The sequence below is a fragment of the Elephantulus edwardii genome, unplaced genomic scaffold (genome assembly GCF_000299155.1).
Source record: "Elephantulus edwardii isolate Elephantulus edwardi_28Jun2011 unplaced genomic scaffold, EleEdw1.0 scaffold00228, whole genome shotgun sequence".
Taxonomy (NCBI): Eukaryota; Metazoa; Chordata; class Mammalia; order Macroscelidea; family Macroscelididae; genus Elephantulus; species Elephantulus edwardii.
In genome coordinates, this window is record NW_006399978.1 from 1599906 (window position 1) to 1625138 (window position 25233).

At 42.2% G+C, this 25233-nt stretch overlaps 1 protein-coding gene across 2 annotated transcripts in view; it reads right to left on the reverse strand.

Annotated features, from left to right (window-relative positions):
* PCBP3 (poly(rC) binding protein 3) overlaps positions 1-25233 on the reverse strand; it is a 120460-nt gene that overhangs the window by 31604 nt on the left and 63623 nt on the right. The window contains exons 6-9 of one of the 2 annotated variants that reach the window (XM_006898392.1): positions 17907-18038; positions 17027-17155; positions 13594-13668; positions 10205-10246 (exon numbers count right to left, since the gene is read on the reverse strand). In XM_006898392.1, the coding sequence (XP_006898454.1) occupies positions 10205-10246; positions 13594-13668; positions 17027-17155; positions 17907-18038 (378 nt within the window). Of the gene's footprint in view, positions 1-10204; positions 10247-13524; positions 13669-17026; positions 17156-17906; positions 18039-25233 lie in introns of both variants that reach the window. The other variant, XM_006898393.1, reaches the window with a different exon arrangement.

The window sequence follows — 25233 nt, forward strand, 5'->3', positions numbered from 1 at the left end:
AACTTTTTACTATTGATTTCAACTTAATTACTTTGTGTTAAAATAGTATGAGTGTATTATTTCAATTTTTGAAAGATGCCAAGACTTGTTTTTGACCTAGTATCTCATCAAGTCTATAAATGTTTCCATGATTTCTATGGCTGTGCAGGTATAGACTTCTAGACACAACAATTATATCAGCTGTACTGATTATTCTGTTAATATTTTTTTATACTTGTCTACTTCAACTAAAAAACCTCACAGGCATCGAGTTGGTTCTGACTCATAGAGATCCTTCATCAGGAGGCTGTAAGTCACAACCAAAGGAGGCTGCTCATCTTTCTCAGGGCAGAATCATCTGTGGATTTAAACCAAAGGAGACATGCAGTCTTTGAGTTACAGTGTGACTCCTATCACATGCCATCAGAGTTGCCTTATATATACTTGAAAGAGATTGTTCCTAATAAGAGTTCTGTCAAATTATCTTTATAGGCAAGTACATTTTACATATTTTAACTCTGTGTTCTAAATGAATACAAATTTTGAATTGTATTGCAATGGGAAAGTCTCCTGTTAGGGACCTTTCCAAAGTTCTGAAGAGCAATGGTGTCTCTCTGGAGACTAAGATGCATCTGATACAGGCCATGGTCTTTACAATCACTTGTTTTGCAACAGAGAGTTGGACAATGACAAGGGAGGATAGAAGGAGAATTGATGCGTTTGAGCTGTGGTGCTGGAGAAGAGTATTGAGGGTACAATGGACTGTTAGGAAAACAAACAGATTCATCCTGGAAAGGGTTAAACCAGGTGGCTCCTTGGAGGCAAGGATTCTGAGGCTCCGTTTAACATACTTTGGACATGTTGTAAGAGGGACCAGTCCTTGGAGAGGGACATTATGCTTGGGAAGGTGGAGGGACAGCACAGGAGGGGAAGGCCCTCTATGAAGTGGATTGATTCAGTGACTGGGGTAATCAGGATGGGTGTATCAGAGACAGTGCGATTGGCACAGGACAGAGCAGAGTTTAGGGCTGTTGTACATAGGGTCGCTATGAGTCGCAAGAGACTCATCGGCACATAACAACAACAACAACAACAACAACAACATCTAGTGAATGTAACTTTTTTATTAATATGTTACAGCTTAATACCATTTTCACTTCAAAGACTCAAATAATTTTAACATAGCTTTCATAAGGTTTTCAAACAGAAAAGGAAGATATTGAGTAGTTTAAAATTGGGAAAAATATAGCAGGGCTATATCTTTTCTGATTACTTATTCAATCTGGAAGTTGAGCAAATAATCTGAGAAAATAGATTATGTGAAGAAGAATATGGGATCAGAACTAGAGGGGAAAAATAAACATATGCAGATGCACATACTAATGAAGGCCAAAGATTATACCTTCAGGATGTATTACATTTGAACATAAAGAAAACAAAAATCCTCAACTGTACAAGTAAAGAGCATCATGATAAATGACAAATCATTGAATATCCACAGAGCCGACTACTAGAACAACAAACAAATCAGTGTTGTAAGAAGTGACATTAGCCACAAAAGGGAAATAATGGTATAAGACCACTAATATAAAAAGTTACAGAAACGTTTACACACAGATAGAATCTATTTTGGAGGGTTAACAGGAATGAGAAGGGAAGGGGCGGGGTGAAGAAAAAGGCAATGCACATTAAGGCTTAAATTAGACATTATAATGAATTATATTAATCAGTTGCACTTAATGTTATAAAACAAAATGTTTATGATAGTATACTTAGAAAATCCTAAAGACTGCAAGAAAACTATTGGACATAGTCAACCATTCGGCAAAGTGGCAGGATACAAGATCAACAAAGAAAAATTCATTGGATTTTTCTACAAGTGACAAAGAGAATACAGAACTGGAGCAAGAAAAACAATACCAGTCACAACAGCTAATCACAATAATTTTTTTAAAAATTAGAATATTCCTTAGAAGAAAAGATTGTGAAACCTCAACATGCTTACTTTGGGTGTTTCACCAAGACCACTAGAAGAGGATATCATACTTGGTAAAGAGAGGATCAATAAAAGTGAGAGCAATCCTGTATAAGATTGATGGACATGGTGATGGTAACACTAGACTCAAACATTCTGAAGACTAGGAGTTTGGTAAAGAAACAGGCAGTGATATGTGTTGTGCATAGTGTTGTTATGATTTGTAGTAGACTTGACAGCAACTAATTAACACCATTAACAACAGTATTAATAGAGCTACGCCCATTTTCATTCTGTTAGTATAGTTGTAGCACGCCTTTTTATAGTCTTAAAATTGTCCTATGTTAAGTGTTCTTAACATTCTTCGACAAAAATGCATTCCTGAGAATTTTCTGTTGGACTGCTTGACTAACCAGAAATAGTTTCTAACTGGAAGGTTTCATGCTTATCACAATTAACAGTTGCCAATTTTTAGAGAGTCAATTCCAATTCATGGTGATCTCATTTGTGCCAGAGTAGAAGCTTATTTCACAAGGTTTTCAAAGGCTGTGGCTTTTTTGTTTGTTTGTTTTGTTTCTTTAAAATAGGTCATCAGGTGTTTCTCCTCAGGTGTTTTTGGGGTGGACTTGAAACTTCAACTTTCTGGTTAGCATCAGAGTGCATTGAACATTTGCATTATTCATGATCTCTGTGACCACAACCACCTATCCACTATTCATTCATTTCTATCTTATTTTTTTTTATATTTTTAAAGTGAAATTTCTTTTCTAGGTTTTCCTTTGCATTTTCTTCTTTTTGATTGAGGATGATTTTCCTTCACTCCTTTTCCCCTCTGAAATTTTATGGAGGCTATTTACTTGACGCCTGTTAGTTGACAACCTGAAATTTTAATACATATACTTAAAACCTAAATTAAATATCTTTACTTCAAGCAAGACCCACACATCACACCTTATACAAAAACCAATTCAAGGTGCATCTGAGACCTAAAAATAAAACTAAAGATTATAAAATTCATCAGAGAAAATCTAGGAAGAACTCTCGGCCTAATTAACAGCATGAATAGTCATCCAAGCATAATGAAAAATCTACAACCAGGAGAGAACAAAACAGATGAATGGGACCTTCTAAGAATCAGATCCCTATGCACATCAAAAGAAGTTCTCCAACAGGGTAAGAAGGAAACCCACAGAATAGGAAAAAAATATTTAGCAATGACATATAAGGTAAGAGACTTAGATCTAAAATTTATAGAATATTTCAGAGCCTGACTGAACAAAAATGCAGCATGATTTGTAAACTTTAAACAATACAATTGTAAAATGGGCACAGACATTGAGATGGTAAACAGACAAGAAAAAGTGTTCAAAATCCCTAGCTATTAGAAAGATGCAAATAAAAAAAACTATGAAATACCATCTTACCCCAGCAACAATAGCAAAGTTCAACCTGGCAGTAAACAGCAAATAGTAGTCAGGTTGCGGAGAGACTGGAACTCTTATTCACTGCTGCTGGGAGTAGAAATTGTTACAACCACTATGGAAGGCAGTCGTGGTGCTTCCTCAAAAGGTTGTAAATAGAATTACCATTTGACCCAGCAAATTCACTGCTAGGAATATACCCTAAAGAAACCAGAGGTACAACTCAAACAGATATATGTACATCCATGTTTCTTGCTGCATGACTCACAATAGCAAAAAGATGGAAGCAACCCAAGTTCCCATCAATAAATGAATACACAGAAAAACTATGGTACATTCGTACAATGGAATATTATGCAGCAGTGAAAAACAATGAAATAATAAAATGTTACACAACATGAGGAAGCCTTGAAGCCATTATGCTATGTGAAATATCTCAGTCACAAAAGGATAAATACTGTATAGCACACTGTTCTAAAATAGGACAGATGAGGGGGGATGGTTGGAGAAGGAATGAGGAAAGGTTGGATAGATAATGAACACTGCATTGGAACAGATGAGAGGAAGAACTGTTTGAAAGGAATATATGATTTTACATTAAATGTATGAGAACAGTCTGGAACAAGGGGAGCATTGAGGGGTACTAGGAGAGAGGAAGGGAAGGCTAGGAAATGTGCAATAATGAATAAATTTTTTTAAAAAAAGAACTCAAAGGACTTATTACATAAAGCAAACTTGCTGCCAACCTCCCATGCTAAAGAGAAAGAATGTCAATTTAAAGAAAAAAGTGTAGGGGTAAAGAAAATGAGAAAGATGTGGTGAGGACTGAAAAGATGAGATAATGGTGGGCATAGTTCAATGATGATTAATTTTATAAAACACAATGTGAATGATTGTATAAAACACAATGTCAATGAAGGAAAGTGTGAAACACAATGTATATGAATTTTATGTGCGAACCAGTAAAAAATGAAAATACATATCTTTAACTCTTCTTGAAAAATATATTGTTCTGTAGAATGTTTTACTTTCCTCAATCATCTTTCAATCACAGGTATGCTATTTTTGTCCATTTAGTGCCATTATATTAGTCTTACAAATTAGAATTTATATCAATTTTACAGCTAAAGCTTGCTTTCATTTACCCAAATGTTTGACATTTTCTTTACTTACTTACTAAAACTTCATTTCCAGACTTTTCTTTCCGAGATCATTTCCTTTCTTTCTGAAAGGTATCTTGAAGAAGCTTCTTTACTATGAACATGTTGGCTACAGATTGTCTGAAAATATTTATTCTTAGGTTCTTGAGATAATATCTTGAGATAGAATTTTAAGTTAGCATTTATTTTATGACACATTGTACCTTTGTGGCTCCCACTATTTCTGTTAAGTGGACTGCTTTGGTTTTTTTTTAACAGTTTCTACTTTGCAATATTCTTACTCTTTATAGTTTATTTTGTTTGGGGGTTTTTCTGTCATGGGTGTTATGCAGTTTTTCTCGAATGAGTCTAATATCAATTTCTCTTAATATATTCTGCTTGATGTTTGTTGGAATTCCTGAATGTGAGCACCGGTCTTTTGTTAACTATAAAAAAGTCTTAGTAATACTTCTTAGAAGGTTCCTTCTCCTCATTCTATTATCATCTCCTTAGGTTTCAACTGCATATATGTTCTTTCTCATCATTTAATCCTTTTGGCACTTCTCAGACTTTAATGAGCAAACAAGACATTGGTGGATCAGTCAATAACTATCTTATCTCTGACTTATTATGGGAAACAAAGGGTCTACAGTTTTTCACTGTTTATTCCATAGAGACCATCTTAGTATAAAGTCTCTCATCATTATTAACGTTCTCTGTTGCAATGCAATGATATGAATGACAGTGTTAGTACTGACACTCACTGACTTGACAGATTAAGGCTCTCATTCTATCCTAGTCAAATGGGAAAGATGACTCTGTTATCTGCTAAGGGTCAATGTAGGGTTCAAAAAAGGTAGCAAAGATGACAAGTTCTTTGTTTTTTAAAATTTCTTATTTTTGTTGTTGTTGTGTGCCATCAAGTTGGAACCAATCCATAGGTGACCCTCCAGCAGGTTTTCAGAGGCAGTTAATCAAATGCGAAGAGATTGTGGAACAACTTCTCTTGTGGAACAACTGGTTGATTCAAACCATGTTCCTTTGTGTTGGCAGTGTAAGTCCTTACCACTAAGCCACCAGAGCTTTCAGCATCCTTTTGAAATGATGGAGTGTTAAAGTGAATTGGAAATGCTGAAGCCTAGAAATAAAGATTCACACATAAGAATACTTTTGAAGCTCATCACTTTCTTTCAGGACATAATTCTTTCATAGAATATGTGCACCCATCAGTCACAGTAACTGAACCGCTAGGTAAGAGGCCAAGCAGCCCTGTGACATGTCTATCTAGGTTTTACAAACTTCTCAAGCCTGTTCATGTTTCCAGCATGTTCTGTGCTAATTCTCCTCTACTCTGAAGCTTCGCTAAACCCAGCATCTGGCAGAATGTGCTATGGACATACAGATCACTTCTAAGGCTAAAGCTGAGCCACTTCTAATACTGAGTCAGAGTGGAGACTAACTGAAGTCACTCCTGGTCAGGCTTGTGACCAACTGGTGGCCCCAGAAATGTCATTTTAGTAACCAAAGTACCCAGCAAAGCCTTCTTCAGAAGGCCCGAGTATAAGAAGCAACATAAACTTTTACAGATGTTTGGTGAAACAATGTGTGTGCTGAGAATCTGGAGAAAACTTGCAAATGTAGGAGGGTAATTGATAACTGTTAAATAAGAGCAAATTAGAGAGCATAGGAAGAAAACATGTTTTACTTTACTTCTTAATAAAGAAATATTTAGATCTAGAGGACACATTTTCTTACAGTACATGTGTTTGATTTATATGCCATATAGCCTGGTAAAAGATGAAGCTGTTATTTTTAGGAGAGTGCTCACATGCCAGTCATTTCAGTTGAGCTATTTAGGCTTTGTACCCAAGTGTACAACAACCTTCATATTAACTAATATTTTCCATAATTATTATATTTGTGTTTCAAACTGAGACTTTTATAAATCTTATTAAATACTAAACTTGGGTGGAAATTGTCTTCTCAGGCATCATAATGTGTTACTAAGCAATCATTTTTCATTAGAAATGGAACAGTAATTATATGATTATCCAAGCCTTCAATTTTGTATGCCTGCAAAGAGAAAGCATCATGCAAGTTTGCACTGTTTCTTCAATGACAGCTACTCACCCAATCACATGATATTGATAGAGAAAACAAAATTCCATGCATAGAAAAAGATTTGATGCATAATTAAGAGTCAGCTCTTTAAAATCTTTACTATAGACAATGTGGCAACAATATAAAGGGTAACTGTAGACTGAATTTGAAACAAACATCTATCATCTATATAAGACATAATGGGAAATACCAAAAGACTTAAAAAATCAATCAACAAACCAATTAAAATATCTCAATCAGAATCTCCCTTTCTCTCTTACTTAAATGCACAGATACACTTATACAGACACCCTTTAGAAATTTCAGACAAGAAACATTTTTTATTAGCTCAAACGCTCATGTCTTGAGGCATAAATACGAATTCTAGGTGCTCTGAAATAGAAACTGTAGAGCATTCATTGATCAGATGGTCATAGCAGGTCTTTGCATATGATCTTAGAATCCTTGTCTCTGTGGCAAAGGGAAATATCATTTAATCCAACCAGGTAAAATTTCCTACATTAGAAGTCCCAGTCCGCTGCATTTCTTTTGATCTCTACAGTTTTAAAAATCCAAATAATCAGACCTTCAAATCTACCTTTGGACACATTCATGTGATTTTTAATGTCTAAGATCTCCCATTCAAAAAATCCACATCAAACATTGACTGAAGACTATGTTGTTCTCTTAACCCATTTTGGCTTTCATGTGGACTATTCATTATTCAGTCATCAAACCTACACATGCACAATAATCTTGTTCTCTCTTTCACACACACACACACACACACACACACACACACACACACACGCTCTAATATGCACCTGGTCACACATTCATATATATGCATGTACACACATACAAGCAATGTGCTAATATACTCTGATCAGGCATTTCTGCATTTGGGATCGGCTGCTCCTTCCTTCCAGGTGTTAATATCACGCTTCAAATCATCCATTACAGCTGGACTATCAAGTGGGACAATGAGAAAAAAGGTACCAGTACAGCTACATCACTTATCTGGAGTTAGAAGGTTTTCAGAATGTTCCCTGTGAGTTATATAGAGCCTGTTCCCCTCATGCTGCTACAAGAGTCCTGATAAATTTCGACAACTATTATTTTCAATGGAAATTCTAGACATGAGTGGGCTCACACACTCACCATTACCAACCTCTCCAAATAACAAAGTGAAAGGAGAGTGTTAGTAACAGAGCAAGATTTCCACACGTAACCAAAGCAGGGAAAGCACATAACCTGAGGAGTCAGGGAAATAGAGGTAGGCTGTAGGGCCAAGGAAGAGTGAAGAAAAGGAAAGTGGGGAGGGAGCCTGTGGGCTTGGGTGAGCAGGGTAGCAGTGAGCCATGGACAGAACCAGACCTCAACTAGTCTCCTCAATGTGGACAACTGAGAGCCCTCTTAGCTTCATTAACCATGAACTTGAACCAATTAAAGCCCTAATGATGGATTTTTCTCAAGAGAAAGATGATAAGTGTGAGGCAGTCTATGTCCTCAGCTCTCAAGTGGGGTCTGCAAGGCTCTCTATACTGAGGGCCAACAGGAGGAGATACTTCGAGTTAGAGAATGGCAGGCATTAGCCAAGACTGAAGCACAGTAACGTTAGCCAGAGATTTAAGGATGGCTCAGGGAATGAAGAAGGGAATTCAAACCCATCAAAGCTTCACAATGTATTGATTTGCATATGTGTTGTTTGTGACAGCTTTTTTACAAAGGGGAAACCATCAGTACTTATTTCCTATTACTTCAGGCATACTAAATTCATATTTCAAATTTTGTTTAATGTTTAATGAAACTCACTGCTGGCTAGTATAGCTGAGCCTCTATTGGGTTTCTGAATCTGTAAACTGCATGAGAGGAGACTGCTCATCTTTCTCTCATGAAGCCACTGCTGGATTCAAAACACCAAAGAGGTTTTGGCCTAAAGTTAGCAGTGCAACTCCTTAAGTTCTGCATCTCCTGGGCCACCCTCATTTCTTAATCAGATCAGTGTCTGTTTGTCCAGCCCTGGACACCTGTAAGGACCTATACATTGTTTTAGGTAAGTGCCATCGAGTCACCTGTGACCCACAGCGACCCTAGGTACAGCAGCTCTGAATCCTGCTGTATCCTGAGCCAGTCTCACTGACTCCAACACACCAACCCCTATTCCCCCGTCACTATATCAATCTGTCTTAACTGGGGTCTCCCTCTCCTTCGCTGTCCCTCCACTCTTCCAAGCATGATGTCCTTCTCCAAGGATTGGTCCCTCCTGGGCACGTGCCCGAAGTATATGAGGAAGAGCTTCAAAATCCTAGCCTCCAAGAAGAGATTTGGTTTTATCCTCACCAAGACAGACCTAAGCTCGGTAAATATGTAAAAGTCTTAGTGTAGTAAAAGGATTTTAAAAAGCAATTTTGGGTTGCTGTCTCTACTAATAGCTGCACAGAAGCAGATTCTCACCTTTGCTTCCCCTTCCTTTGGCAGAAGGAACAGTCTCCTCTTTTCTTTTCGCCTGCCTGGTTTTGGTTTTTCTCTTTCTCTCCCTTCCTTACTTCCGGCACCAAGTATACAGACTCTATTAACCAGTATATTTAATATTCTCTCAAGGAAAGCCCTTTGCTCATTGGTTGCTATTTTCCCTTAGCCTCAAGGATTAGTACTCCATGCGCTACCCTTGTTCCCAGAACTGCTTATTGACTCTGGGCTGCCTCCATGATCTTGGTCTGGGACAGGGATAATCCTGGGATGTCTTTTTTTCCCTTGTTTGCTCCCTTGACCCTGAGCTTCCCCTTGGTCCCAAACTTCACCCTTGATCCTGGGGTGCACTGCACCAAGGTGTATGTCTCTGTCCCTGCTGGGTAGGGATAGATGTGCCCTGTGACTTCTCTCTCTCCAGTTTATTTTAGGACATCTTACTCTTCAGTACTAACACTAAATTCTGACTGTTATTTAATCAGGAGACATTCTTATCCACACAAGACAACCTGGCCTGAGCTGCTCTTTGGCAGCAATGCATGGACCTTGGGACTCTGCAGTTTTCACTGCCACTGGTATGAAAGAAAAGGCCCTTTTTGTGGACCTCCAACAGCTGGCTCTCCACACCAGCATGGGCTTTGAGAATGGAGAAGGCTTGGCAACAACAGAGTTCAAATTCCCTTCCCAACACACTTGAGGGGTCTTGTTTGACAACAGACACCTCACTCACTGGGTCTGCCTAAAGCATCACAAGAGGCTGGACCACCAAGGAAAGTGATTCAGGCCATCTCCTTCGTGCCTATCGTGAGCAGCCAGGTGGGTGGGGTGCAGGAAGTGTGAGGCCACTGTCTGAGTGTGAGCACTAGGTACGTGCAGGAAACCTGGACTGCAGCGAACAACTGAGAGAATTTACATCAGGCCAAGTCCTCACCGTGAGTACAGTTAGTGCTAACAGGTTAACAGGTTATTTGAGGTATGTGGATATGACACAAGTCAGGAACATTTAGGAATTTATTAATATTATTGTGTAATATTAATATTGGTAGTCACTAACAGCAGCATGCAGGGTTAAATGAAAACAAGAAAAAAGGTGTGAGAAAGGCGAAGGGGACACTCACATCTGGGTGTGGGATGGCGTACTGTCCCTGGATGGTGTAGGCCTGGAAAAGAGAGACACTGTTAGCTCACTTAGTGGGACAGAGTTATGTCTGACGGTGCCCCGTGACAATCCCTCGGCACACAGGACTGCCAGGTGGAAGCTTTCTTTTCTGATGCATCTCTGTCCACATCCCCAAACCAGAGGACAGACGGCAGACACTCCTCGCATGGGAGGGCTTGGGACTTGGCAGGGACAGGGGGTGAAGGCTGTGTTCTATGAGTCAAGACTCAGCAAACTGCAGTCTCTATCAGACAGGTAAGCCCAGAGGGGTCAGGGCCCACTTTTTGGCACAGCAGGAAATCAAGGCTGGACGAGTCATCTGGGCGGGAGGGATATAATTGAGCTCAAATGTGTCTAATTCTCACTTGTCTCATTTTTCTTAAAAGAAAAAGCATTTAATAAAAATTCATTTGACCCTCCAGTAATAGGCTTTCTAATTACTAACTCTAAAAATGTAACCAAGCATCAATGTAAATACTTCTAAGAAATGCTTGCTGGAAAAAAAAAAAGTAAGATAATAAGCCTTTAGGAAGTAACCAAAAATAACTAGTAAACGTCACAAAGTAAAAAAGGGTCCAAAGTAATCACAGACCAGCCTGTCTTTGGTCCCCAGTCATTGCTGAGATGCTATCGATCTGCACACTTGCACTCACACACACAGGGGCTCTCAAGTCCTGGTTTCCTCAACAGGCCAGCCCTGCAGGCTCCTCTCACCCAATCTGCTCTGAAGACTCATGTGACTTATAGAGGCGCCATCCAGCTGGGCTCTACCGTGGACACACCCCAGGTTATCAGATCAGGTGACTGAGAAGTAACAAAAACAAAACCCCCAAACAACCACAGAGTGAAGGGAGAGTACAGACCAAAGATACACTGCCAGAATCTTGGGGCATTTATCACAGTCCTCCAAAGAAACACTGAGATACTGCCTGGTTGGCTGGGGATGGGGCCCAGAAGGGGATGCGGGGTGGTGCTCCCCCATGTGCAGTCCTCACATGGGCCCCTGCCACCTCCTGTGGAGAAAATGTCTTTTCTCAAACAAAAGGGTAGTTCTCCAAGATCCTGACAGACTCCAGAATTTTAACACACCAGACTTTTCCTGAGGGTAAAGGCCAATCAGCCACGTAGCCAATAAAGAGACCAGCAACCCAACCATGAGGGACATTCAGTCCTGCAGAGGGGCCCTCCCAACTGTATGGAGTAAAAGAATCTTACCAGATGCTGTAAGATGGCCTATTAGCTAGGAATGGGGCCTTACTGCCTGTCCTCTTTCCAGTGGTCACTGGAAACAGCATCTTTGGCACCCTGCACTCAAGATTTATGCGGTTACATTACGAGACTGGCTCCAAGGCGCCATATCATGCGGCCAGCGGTGGACTCATCCTCATCTCTCACAGCCAGACATGGCTTGTCCCAACTTGCTCCTATGGGGCTCATCTTGTGTGTTTATGCCCTGCCCAGAAAAATTTCTGGTGTACTCCATCCTAGGCTCATGGCCTTGTGGAGACCCATCCCATGTTGCACTTTCTGTCAGGAAAAGTGACACCACAAATAGCCATCAAGTACAAGTCTAAAGTCTAGTTCTCTAATATGCAAAACGCAGGCATGAATCCAGCAGTTCTCATGCTATTTTCAGCCCTACTCACTACAGTTGAGTCTGATTTATAGCAAGTCTCCATCAGGTTTTCTAGGCTTATTACAGGAGACTAGCCATCATTCTCTCATGAAGTGGCTGGGGGTTTGAACCAATAACCTTTCAGTTAGCAGCCCAACATGCTACCACTATGCCACCAAGGTTCCTTCTCCAGCTCTTGTCCCTAGTCCTGCACTGGGCCAGTACCCTAGAAGTCTCAGGAAGCCTCTCTTTGTGAGGTCCTGTTCACACTTTATCAACTTCTCAAATCTTGCCATGTAGAGGTGCTCCCATGTGACTTTGTGCTCACCCCTGCATGAATACCTCCGTATACATATTGGACCCTATGAGATAGTTTTAAGATGTCTGACACTTGAGGCATAATCTTGGGCAATAAGAGCCCTGTTACGATGGTCTTTGGCTGTCTGTCAGTGATTTCAGACCCCTTTACTTGTGTAAATCCGTACCACTGCTCTTGTTTCATATGTGATGGAAGGAAGCTAGGACTGGCAGAGCCAGCTGAGTGATGTTCTTGTACATGAAGCTTCACAGGTTGCCTGCACTTTGTCTGTATAATTGTACCTTCTCTTTTAACAAAATCCCTGTTTTTACCATGTGATATTGTAATGGATCTGCCTAGATGTCAAGTTGAATCCACACAAGTAGAAAACCAAGGGGGTGGGGAAGATTCAGAGAGAGGGAGAGAACAGAGATTGCTCTGTCTATGCCAGGGCTATGTCCTGTGCCCTGGAGGTTGGTTGGCTGAGGAACAAGAGGAGTGGCCTGTAAATCCTGTGTAACTGGAAGGCTGGGCGGCTTCCCACTCAATGGGCTGCACTCCTCCTCTGTTAAATGGTCACTGTGAGAGTGATGGGAGGGCACTGCAGTCTGTGAAGGCTCTTTACAGTAAGCAGCACAGTATGAGTGAGGACCCAAGTTAAGAAGGACTCACAGCACACTGGCTATGCCCGAGAGAACGCCCATGTAACAGGGGAGGCAGCGGATGGGCTCAGAGAAAGACTTTCCTGAACATGCTCAAGAGTGGAATCTGTGCCTCTCATTCCACATATGGCAAATGCAGTTGATAATTATAGGCTTCCTCCCTTTAATTTAATGTATAAATAATAGAAAGCATCTGATAATATTCCTTTATATATTAGAGGAAATAATGGAGAGAATTTTGTTTCTTTCCTTTTGAGTGGTAAAACTACACCCCGTTCGTCCCCCTTCCCTGGATCACTCTTGGAGACATCTTTGTCCTAACTCTCCCTTGAATAAAGACACAGTCTCTAAGGTGGACTCAGAGCTCTTCGAGGTCAACTATATGCTCAGAAGTTTTCAAATACCTCTACTTGTGTCTAGGACCTGTGGGAAAAACCTCACAGCCAGTGTTACCTGGGGCTGGCTGCAGCTCCGTGGGCGGGAGCCTCCAGGTTAAAAATGACCAAAGCAGAAACTTAGCACTGGGATAAGAGAGGAACCAGCCCCCTCTGCTGGCTTCTTCCATAGGCCTTCTAGTCCCTGACCACAGATAGAAGCTTCTCTGTGGCTCCTCGACAAGTGTTCCCACCCCACCATGAAGAGCTCTGTGCCCCAACCTTACGAGGCATGCACGTGCGAAGGCAAGAAAACCTGAGTGCACTAACGGGCAGCGGCTGGTGCTGCAGTAAAAGGCTGAGGTTGGCCGTGGAGGCCGCGAGCGGGTCGGCTCTTACCTGACCACCTGCAAAAATGACAGGGGTGGAGGCGGGCTTTGGGCGGTAGGGGATGGTGGCACCTTTCGGTGGGGACTAGGAGAAGGGACAGGAGAGGAAGAGAGAGCATTAGAGTCACTTGGCAGCACAGTGGGGAGGCCCCTTCCCACGCCCACCCAAGCTGTGCCTGGATCTCCCTCCCACCCAGCTGCCCCTGCAGCCTTAGACCCTGAGAAGGCCTCCTGTGCCATGACGGTGCTGGTGAAGGCACAGATGGAGGTGGGTGGGTGTGCTCCAGGAAGGACACAGTCCTGTTTAGGATGGTCCTGAGGGTCAGGCCCTTCTACACCTGACTTCCTGCCCTTGTGATCACCTGCCCAACATCCGTGTGGGCCTGTGAGGCCTCAGACCTGCAGAGCATCCCCATGTGCTACCTCCCATGAAGGTGAGGATGGCAACAGCTTCCTTGCCAGCACTGCTCCTCACTGGGGGAGGCTGCCTTCCTTCTGATTGGAATCTGTCCAGAAGCACCAGTGTCTACTCAGACGTGGTACTGTGGTCCTTGTTCGCCACTACAGGTACACGGGGCCAGAAAAACCCTCTTTTTGAGTCTCTTATGTACAATCCACCATGAACTTGATGCCAATGCCCAAAAGGGACTGGCAGCGCCTGAGAAATGGTCCGGCAGACACTAACCAAAGAAAATGAGCAACACTGAATTTCATGATGTAGCAAAAGGAGTCAACTTTTAATCACTTCTAGACTCCAAATTAAATCTTCTATAGCTACAATGAGGCTTAATTAATCTGCACCCAAAAGTATAGAATTCTTATTTTATGGTGAGTAATACTCTAAATACTAAAATTCCTGAATAGGCTCTGGTAATTCAACACATGTTTCTTTCTCCTTGTTAGCTGCTGTCAAGTTGGCTATGACTCACGAGATCCCGTGCACAATAGAATGAAATGTGCGCAGCCCTGCATCACCTTCAAGGCTGCTGGAACCTGTGCTGAGTCCACAGTAGGGATCGCTGGGTTCGTGAGGACCTTCCCACCTGCGCCTCTCACCTTCCAGCACTGTATCCATCAATGCTCTATTGTGATGCACCCGCTTTTCATGGTTCATTTTCAGAAATACATCAGGTCTTTTTTCTTAGTCTGGATGGCTTCCATCACCACAGAAACATCAAAGTACCACAGTCAGAACAAACTGACAGGTGCAGTCTTTTTCCTGGGTCAACAATAAAGGCCCCAATTGTCCCAGCTAATTCCACTCCATGTAGTTGATCCACTGCATGTGAAGAAACCATCGGCTCAGTTCTAGAAGAACAGTTTGGAGAGCCTTGAGCTGGGTGGCACCATGATGGCACTCTGACAGGCAGTGTGGCAGAGACAGGGTACACCGGCTTCAAGAAGTCTGTCTCTGTTGGAGTTCTGTATGTGCCCACCACCCAGGACACAGTCGTCAACCGTGGGTATGACAGGTGACCTTGGGCAGACTGGATGACCTTTGACATGCTATGTGACCTTGGGCACATCTGATAAGCTTTGTCATGTGGGATGACCTTGCTGTTACGTGAGGAAAGAGCTGTTGGGAGGATGCCATGAGCTGACCCAGGCTGGCATCTACAGTGAAGTCTGGCTCCAACAGAAGCATTGTTGTTTTGTTGTTGTTATGTGCCGTCGAGTCGCCTGCGACTCGACTCAGAAGCATTACTGACTGTTATTATGATCAAACATCTTAAAAAAAAGTTTGTGTATCAACAGGGATACACTATGGTTTCATCAACTAAATACTAAGGGGTTTTGGTGAAAGAAGTAAAAATCTCCCAAAATCCCTACCACAGGACCTACTCTGGTAAGCGAGGAGCAGCCCTTTCATAATTTCAAGGGTACTGAATTACACCCCCACCCCCAGACCAAGACCTCCTCTTTGATCAAACAGGGCTTGAAAACATTTCTTGTTTAGTTTCTTTTCTATTTTAGAGAGAGTTTCATTACTCTCTATTTAAAATAGGCCTATTGCTTCTAGGTGGGGCTCTTCCATTGTAAGACAATGACCTTCTCCAGCCTCTGAGAACTTCACACATTGGCAAGAAGAAGGCCCTAGTCCTACCCCTGATATGAATCCCTCGCGTTGGACTAAATGGAAGCATCTGGGTTCATGCAGCACAGTAGGATTGTTCTGAGCATAAGCACCTGCCCTGTTCGGTAGGCCAAACTGCTTGTGGGACACCCACTTCAACATAGCAATTCCAACCATGACTTGTAACTGGGATAAGGGCACAGCCTCCCACCTCTGTGGAGGGTCATGTTTGCTTCTGTGTGACTCAGTTGGGCCACTGCATTTTTGAGTCACTGACAATTGTACTCACAGCCAGTTTTAAGTAACATTTCACACAAGAATATTTGAAAACTATTTTTTATATATTTCATGGGAAAAAAAAACCCAAGTCTTTTTTAACATTAAACATTAAGCTTTGGTACCAAACTAAGTATCCCCAGATCTGCTTGATGAAGCTCTAGCTTTTGTGGAGTTGCTGAGAAGAGGCAATTATCTTTGCATAGCAGGTAAGATGACCCTCCTGCAATGAGTGTTTCAGGCAGCTGGACTGCAGGCAGTGTCTGGGGCTAGACTTCCAGCACCAGGATGAGTAACCTGCAGCCAAAGCTGGGAGGGAGTCATACCTGAGAGCACCCATGAAGCAAAAGAAGCACCAGCCCATTGTCCTGAAAAACCTGGATGCCAGGAAGAAACCACATTTGAAGAAATCCTGTGTTTCCAAAGCAGCACAGAAGGGGGTGTGGGAACCTGGGCCAGTCAAGCTTTAGTTTGGGCAAGACTGTTCAGTTTCAACTTTTGGAAAGACTAGAGACTCCATATAAAGTCTCACACTTTTACTTTGTTTTGAGTATGTGCAAAATTTAAATTTCAGTTTCCCCATAGCACTTCAAGAAAAGCTGTACCTTCTTTAACTCCTTCTTTGTTTCAATCCTCTTATTACTCATTGATTTCTTTTTTTTATAATTTGGGCATTTCACCTGTTTTTCTTCATTCTGCTCCCCTCCTCCTTTGCAGTCAGTTCCTTGCGAGAGGAAGGCAGGGGAGTCTTCCTGACCCCCACAGGACTGCCTCCCCTACAGCTTTACCCCATGCTGAAACCAGTCCTCTCTTGCTGAAATCACTCAAGGAAGGAAAATAGCTTTCCATCTAGTTTCAAGAGTGAAGGGAAGGCTTTTCTACTTCCTGCATCCCCTCAGCTGGCTCACAGGTGATGCGCATACTGGACAAGGGCAGTGCTCATACCCAGAACTATCCCACGGTGGTGCACTGGAAGCCCAGAACTTAGCCAGTCACTGCTAGGCTAAATCAGGAGATCCCAGGTCCTGATAGGCCTCTGCCAAGGATATGAGAGGCCACCCTGAGCCGGCCATGACCCACAGCAACAGTGTACCTCCAGCATCACCACGCAGATCTGCTTGACGCACTGAATGATGGCGTCGGGTGTGCCCGAGATGGTCACTGCCCGCTCGGTGGAGTTGGGAAGCATGTCCCCTGCCACCTGCACCTGAGCACCTGTGGACTGGAAAAAATAAAACAGGCATGGAGGGGGAGACAGAGGAAGAGAGACAGATGACAGACAGACAGAAAGAGTATCCAAGCAGGGGTGCTTCCTGACATGGTGTGCTTTAAAGACTGTGGGCACCTTACATTCTCACTCTGTAGGGTAACTTAAGCCCTTTTCTCGACTACACGCTCTTCTCCTTTCTGACATAAAATGCTAAACTGCCTTTTCAGAGTAATTCTGATTAGAACAGCTGCTCTCCTTCTGGGAAAAGGAATGACTAAGACTTTTCTTGTGACAAGATCATGTGTGGCTATAAAACATACCCTTTCTTCAGCTCCATCTGGCTAGGACCTGGACAGCAGTTGAGTATCACCCAAAAATGAGATCTGCTAGCCAGAGAGGAAAGCCTCAGGGCAGTGCGGTGCATGCCATGTGAGTCACTCAATCGATCTTTTGTCACAATGCAGCCCTCTACCTTCCTGTGAGGCCTTGCCCCTGTGCTCACCCTATTCCAGTGGAATCACCAGGATTCTGGCTACAAAATTCTCCCATCACTGCCTGCTGCCAGCATCTGGGTCTATGAACTATGCAGGTTTCCCCATATTTAGACCTCTGTGTATGAACTGGCCCCACACTGTAAGCTCTTTGTAGCAGCAGCAGGCCTCGGGCACTTGATGCATGGGGATGGTGTGAAACAAGCTCTGATGGGGGCCACTGTGCCACCCAGGGGCAGCCCCCGCCCTGATGCCATGACAATGTGCCTTACCTCCCTGATTTCCTTGATCTTGGAACCACCTTTGCCGATGAGTGAGCCACACTGGCTGGCAGGGACCACCAGCCTCAGTGTCACTGGGGGTTTGCTGGTGGCAGGGCTATTGCTCATGGAGTTGATGATGTCCTGGGGAAGAGCCAGACACATGAACAGATTGGCATATCACGTCTCATGCAAACAGCAAGTATAAACGTGAGTCCATTAGAACACATTCTCTCCTCTTTCGTCCCTGTGCTGCAGTACCTCCCTGAAGCCACGCATTCATGGCACTGCGGTGCCTGCAGTGCCTCCCCAAGTCTAAGCAGCACCGTGCACAGAGTCCTGCCTTTAAGATACTCACAGTCCGTGACCATGGTGCAAGCTCACTCGCATTCCAGGACAGAGGTACCACCTTGTGGTGGGCAGAATGTAGAGAGAAGGGTGCAGGAAGCCCTGTGTTCACAGGGACAAGAAGATGCTGGCTGTCTGGACAAGATGGACATGGATGGGAAGGCTTGCTGACACTCAGATCAGAGTGGATCGGTGGGTCTGAAGTGAAACTCAAATAGTCTTGGGGTCAGACACACCTTATGACCTGGTGAGCCCCTGGAAAGGTCTATAGCAGAGTTTAATACATTTGAATATGAAAGGTGATTTGAGGAAAGAGGAGACCACTCCCCAAGTATAGGGCGGTATATAGGGCCCAGCTGAAGTAGTGATATGGGATTAAAGCAAGGAGACATGTAGAAATCTCCAGGTTGTTGAGAGTATAAATTAGAAAGTAATTCTAGGATATGTGACTGACCCAGAAAAGTGGTTAGGGGTGGGGAGAGACAAGCAGCAGGCTGGGACACAACAGTTTTTGGGTAGATAATCTGCGCTCATGGCTCTGAGGCTTAGTAGAATGCAGGGTTTGGTGTCACTGAGACATCAGAAAGCCATGTTCAGGGCATTGTCATACTCACAGTGCACAGTCTGTTCAGCAAAGGCTCTCTATGTACCACGTGTGAGAGATGGAAACACACTCCTAGAGCATTTGTTCAGAGCAGCATCTAATTCACTGTTTCCAGTGTGAGGAAAGAGCCTCATAGATAGGCTCTGTGAATGGGGGAACAGACAAGGGAACTGGTATAGGAGACCCTGGTGAAGACTCTAGGGTGGGCTTAGTTACTTACAGGACTAGGAGACATTCACTACAAGAAAGTAGCCCCGGAATGACAACAGATGTCCACATTACGCATACCCCATACTCATTGTACACCAACAGAATGCTCCTCGGAGCCTTCAGAGAAGAGGAAAGGGTAAGAATACAAATGCATGTGACTGGTCTCATTAAATGAGAGGATGCTAGTCCATGATCTTTGAAGTGACTTGCAAGAAGCCAACCACAACTTCTGCAGTTAACCAGTCCCACGTGGCCAGGGCTTGGTCCTAATGTTTACCTACGCTCTTACTCCCAACTCAGGACCAACCAGCAAAGCCAAATATGCTCCTCATTCAATCACAGGATGCCTGCTTGCTTCTAGTTATCTGCTTCCAGAGTCCTCACACCAACACTCCCATCTGTTCAGTTCTATCATCCTTGATTCAAAGACAAACAGTGGTGGGCTAACCCCCGTTCAATGTTGTTATGTCCCATCCAGGTGACTGTGTCTCATAGTGAACCTATTAAAAATAGCTTTGCACTGTGCTGTCTTCACTAACTCTGAACTCTGACTAGAGTTCACTGTTAAAATCACTGTGACAATCCATCTTTTTTAGTCTTTCCTCTTACATTGACCTTCCGCCTTTCCAAGTATGATGTCCTATTCCAAGGACTGGTCCCTTTTAACAAGATGTTCACAGTATTTGAGAAGCTTCACCATTCTTGTCTCCAACGAGCTTTTTGGTTTCACTTTCTTCAAGACATATTTGGTTGGTTTTTTTGTTTGTTTGTTTTATTTTGTTTTTAACAATCCACAGGATATTTAGCACTCTTCTCCAGCACCAACTTCAAAAGTACCAATTCTTCTGTCATCCTTAGTCATTGTCCAACTTTCAGCTATATAGCATATAACTGCAAAGATCATGACTTGAATTAGGTGCACCTTAGTCCTGAATTTGACATCAATATTCTTTAGCATTTTGGAGAGTTTCAGACAGCAGATTTTTCCAATGTAACATGTCTTTTGATTTTTTGACTGCTGGTATCAAACATGTTTATTATTAACAATTTCAATCTTTTATCCATCTGTTGTTCTTGTTGTTGTTATTATGTGCCATTGAGTTGCCTGCGACTTTTAGCAATCCTATGTACAACAGCCCTAAACCCTGCTCTATCTCTTGCCAATCTTATTGTTTCCGACACATCTATCCCCATTACCCTAGTGCCTGAATCCATTCATCTCATTGAGGGTCTTCCTCGCCAACACTGTCCCTCACCCTCCCAAACATAACATATCTCTCTATGGACTGATCCAATCCCTCCTTGCAACATGTCCAAAGTATGTCAGACGAAGCTTCAGAATCCTTGCCTCCAAGGAGTAGCTTGGCCTCACCCTCTCCAGGACAAATTTGTTCTCCTAGCAGTCCATGGTATATTCAATACTCTTCTCCAGCAACACAGTTCAAAAGCATCAACTCTCTTATTATCCCTAGCCATTGTCCAGCTCTCTGATGCATAGCAAGTAATTGTAAAGACCATAGCCTGTATCAGGCACACCTTAGTCTGCAGACTTACATCGCTGCTCTTCAGTCATATGGAGACGTCTCTGACAGCATAGTTTCCCAAAGCAATTAATCTTTTATTTCCTGGCTGCTGGTCCAAAGAGTGTTGATTTTAGAGCCAAGCACACTGAATCTGTCAACAATCTCAATCTCTTCACCATCTATCATGATGCTGCCAATTGTCCCAGTGGTGAGAATCTGCCATCTATCATGATGTTTTCTGTTGCTCCGATGAGAATTTTTGTTTTCTTGATGTTGAGATGTAATCCATATTGAAGGCTGTAATCTTTTATTTTCTACAGGAAGTATTTCAAGTGTTCTTCACTTTCAGGAAGTCAGATTGTGTCATCTGCATAAAGCAAGTTGTTGGTGAGTCTTCCAGTTACAATGGTGCCAATTCTTCTCCATAAAGTCCAGCTTTTTGAATGATTTGCTCAGCTGTGAAGAGGTATGAAGAAAAGACACAGCCTACTGGCCTGGGTGCTCACCAATGTCACAAGGGAGGAAACAGTCCACCATTCCGGGGCCTAAGTCGTGATGGAGGAGACAGATATAGACGCTGCCAGTGAAATGGTATCTTTATGCTTACTTGTTTTTGTGGTTTGCTCTGAGGGCTACAACGTTTGTCAGTTTGTTGTACTGGAGGAGCCATTTGCATGTTGCTGCTTATTTTCCAGTGTAGGTATGTATACATGTGCTTGTTTAATGTCTGATCCAATAAGTATATAGCACTCGTCGCTCAGTTTTCTGTACTGGAGTGACTTACAAATTGCCATGAAGCTGAAAGTTGTGTCACAGGTATTTCAAATGCCAACAGGATTACCCATGTGGACATGCTGAAGCAGAGCTTCCAGATTAAGACAAACTAAGAAGCAGGATTAACCGTCCACTTCTGAAACAACAGACCTTTGAAAAACCCTAGGAACAACAGAGGAATTTTTAATAAATCTGGATAAATAGCACCCTTATTTTCACTGTGCTGTCGGTATTAATTCCAATCATTTTCCTGGAGATTTCGAAGGCAGTTTATTGTTCATCACCATGGACCTTAGCCTTCACCCAGAAGCGTTCTACAGAGACCACCGTGCCTGCTGCTCATACTTCAACTACAACTACATGGTAAGTAAGCACTGGATCTGAACTCCACACTCTAAGTTTTTGGCTGAATGGTCTCAATTTTGTGCATTGGTTTTAGAATTTGTTCTCATTTGGCTGGCAGTCTTGGTGGAATCAGGCTACTCTTGTATGTCCCTTTTTGTTCCCTTTTGTGTTTTCAACCTTGTGGTCATAAAAAGAACCAGAGGCAAAGACCCTCTAAATCTGTTGCCAGAGCTAGCCTCACATAATGATGAGTTGTGGTCCCCAGAGATCAATGTCTATGAGAAAAAAGTATGAGAAAAAGTTTGCTAATGGTCACTTATAAATTGAAATTTGAGGTTTAATTTTTTTTCTCTTAAGTTCTTCCAGCTTGAAAAATGCAAGCATGTTCTTTCCATTTGACTTTTCTGACTCCAGGCCTTTGACATTTTGCTATAACACTTTACTCTGTCTTCTTGAGATGCCCTTTGAAATCTTCTGTCCACTTCTTGTTTTTTTTTTCTAAATGCTGTCCACATTATTTTTTTGTAGGCAATAGCTTTCTTTCCTTAAAAAATTTTATTTTATACTGCTTTATATATAAAATTTATATACATTGCTCACCTCTTTTACTTCATAATTTCTTTACTGGCTTTAGAAACTGTACATTCAAGAGAAAGTGTCAAATTATCTTCTGACATTAATGCTTATCTTTTTTTTCTTTCCTGTATTTTTTCCCTTTATAATTTTCTTTAAAAATTAATGATGCATTGGTACATGGAACTCATTATGAGGCATGGTTAGAAAGCCAGAAAACAAAGTCAAGCTGGATAACACTGATGAAGTATTCCTTTAAATTTTTCTGTAATAGCACACCAACAGAGAACTACCAGAAGTGCAGGCTGGGTTTAGACAGGGCCGTGGAACTAGGGATATTGTAGCTGATGCTAGATGGATCTGCTGACTCTGAGAAGAATGGGAATCCCAGAACACTTAATTGTGCTAATGAGAAACCTATACTTGGACCAAGAGGCAATCGTCAGAACACAGCAGGGAGACACTGCATGGTTCAAAATTGGGAAGGGTGTACACAAGGGATGTGTTCTGTCTCCATACCTTTTCAATCTTTATGCAGAATAGATTATCCAGGAGGCTGGCTCTATAAGGGGAAATGTGGCATCAGGAAAGGAGGAAGAATCATCAACAATCTGCATTATGCAGATGACACAACCCTGCTTGCTGAAACTGAGGAGGACCTGAAGCACTTGCTGTGGAAGGTCAGGGACTGCAGTCTTCAGTATGGATGATTCTCACCACTGGGCCGATTGGCAGCATCATGATAGACAGTGAAGAGATTGAGATTGAGATTGTTCACAGTTTTGGTTTGCTTGGATACACAGTGAACACTCTTGGCACCAGCAGCCAGGAAATTAAAAGATGTATTGCGATTGGAAAGTCTGCGTTTAGAGATCTCTCTAAAGTGCTGAAGTGCAAAGATGTCAGTATGGAGACTAAGGTGCCATGGTCTTTGCAATCACTTGCTATGCATCAGAGAGCTGGACAATGACTAGGGATGACAGAAGGAGAACAGATGCCTTTGAGCTGTGGTGCTGGAGAAGAGTTTTGAATATACCATGAACTGCTAGGAAACGAACAGGTTTGTCCTGGAGAGGGTGAAGCCGGCTGCTCCTTGGAGGCAAGGATTCTGAAGCTCTGTCTGACATACTTTGGACATGTTGTAAGGTGGAACTAGTCCTTGGAAAGGAAGGTCATGCTTAGGAGGGTGGAGGCACGGTGCCGGAGAGGAAGACCTTTGATGAGATGGATTGATTCAATGACTGGGGTAATCAGGGTGGGGGTGTCAGAGATAGTGAGATTGGCACAGGATAGGGCAGAGTTTAGGGCTGTTGTACATAAGGTCACTATGAGTCGCAGGTGACTTGAAAGCACATAACAACAACAACAACAACAATTTTTTATAACCTTTTACTTCCTTCAATTATGATGTCCTTGATATCATCCCAGAGCTCTTCTGGTCTGTAGAGTTCAATACATCAAATCTATTCTTGATGTGGTCTCTAAATTCAGTTTGGATATATGCAAGATGGACTATTTGGCTCTCATGTACATGCTTTTAATATTCTTTTTTTTTTTTTTTGCTTTAGGTCTCAGATTGAAAACTTGAGATCATGCATCGCCACGCCCACCGGCCCCCTGAGCCTCCTGCAGAACCGCTGCCTGTCGGACACGTGCCAGCCGTGCGTTGACAGCTCTCAGAAACACGGGTGGCACAGTCCCAGCTGTCAGTTGCGCCGGGTTCCCGACACACAGCTCAGTGATGGGGAAGGCTTTCAATATTCTTCTTCTATCTGACCTTGCTTATGAGCTATGGTTGGTCTGTTCCTCAGCAGGTACCTGATCATGTCCTGAGAGATAATACTGAACTTCTTCCTCATCTCTTTCCACAGATGTAGTCGATTTGATTCCTGTGTGTTATATCTGACATGGTCCATGGATATAGTTGGCATTTTACGTTATTTCATATAACTAGTTTCATAGAACTCTTTCATGGACTCTCTAGCATCGTTTCTATCATCAAAGTAGTTATTTTAGAACTGCTGATGTTTCTTTATTTTTCACTTTCTAATGACCAATATAGTAGTTCTCAATGCATCTTAGTTACATGTTTGATCAATTTCAAACTGCAGAAGGGCAAAAATTTCAATTTATTAATATTTGGCACTAGTAGTTGATAAATAAATTTGAATAAAACTAAAAATAACTAATGCAGGCATATGTACACAAAGTCACTGTACCAAAAAGGATTTGTTGTTAAATTTCAGGAGGGAACATATGATTAAGGCCTAATAATACTGAAAGTGTCCAAGATGCACTGAAGGCAGTGAAAAAAGAAGGCTCTAAGAACTGACAGACTATCAACTGAGATGCTTCAATAAACACTCTACTTTCTACACTCTTACACCAAGGAATCTGGAAGACAGACAGTTATCTGACAACTAAAGGATCCACATTTGTGCCTATTCCCAGAAAAGAAATGTGAAGGAATACAGAAATTACCAAACAATACGAGGAAAATTCTGATAAAGAAAACTCAAAAATACTGTAGAAAAAAATTAGGGTTATATCTTTTCATTTTACTTATACAAACTGTATTCTGAGCAAATAACCCCAGAAATTGGACTATCGTAAGAAGAATAAGGCATCATGATTGGAGGAAGATTCATTGACAGCTTGTAATGTAGGTGACAATACTCACTTGCTCAAAGAGAAGACATGATTCACTTACTGATTAAAACCAAATGTTATTGATGCCTTTTAGTTGTGGTGCTGGAGAAGAGCACTGAATATACCATGGACTGCAAGAAGAACAAACATGTTTGTCCTAGACAGGGTGAAACCAGGTTGCTCCTTGGAGGCAAGTATATTTTTTTTATGCTTATCCATTAATTTATTAATCAATAACCAGATGCCTGTTTACAAAGAAAGAGAAAACACCCACGCCTTATTTTTTGTTTGGGTTTTTTTTAGGTTTGGTTGC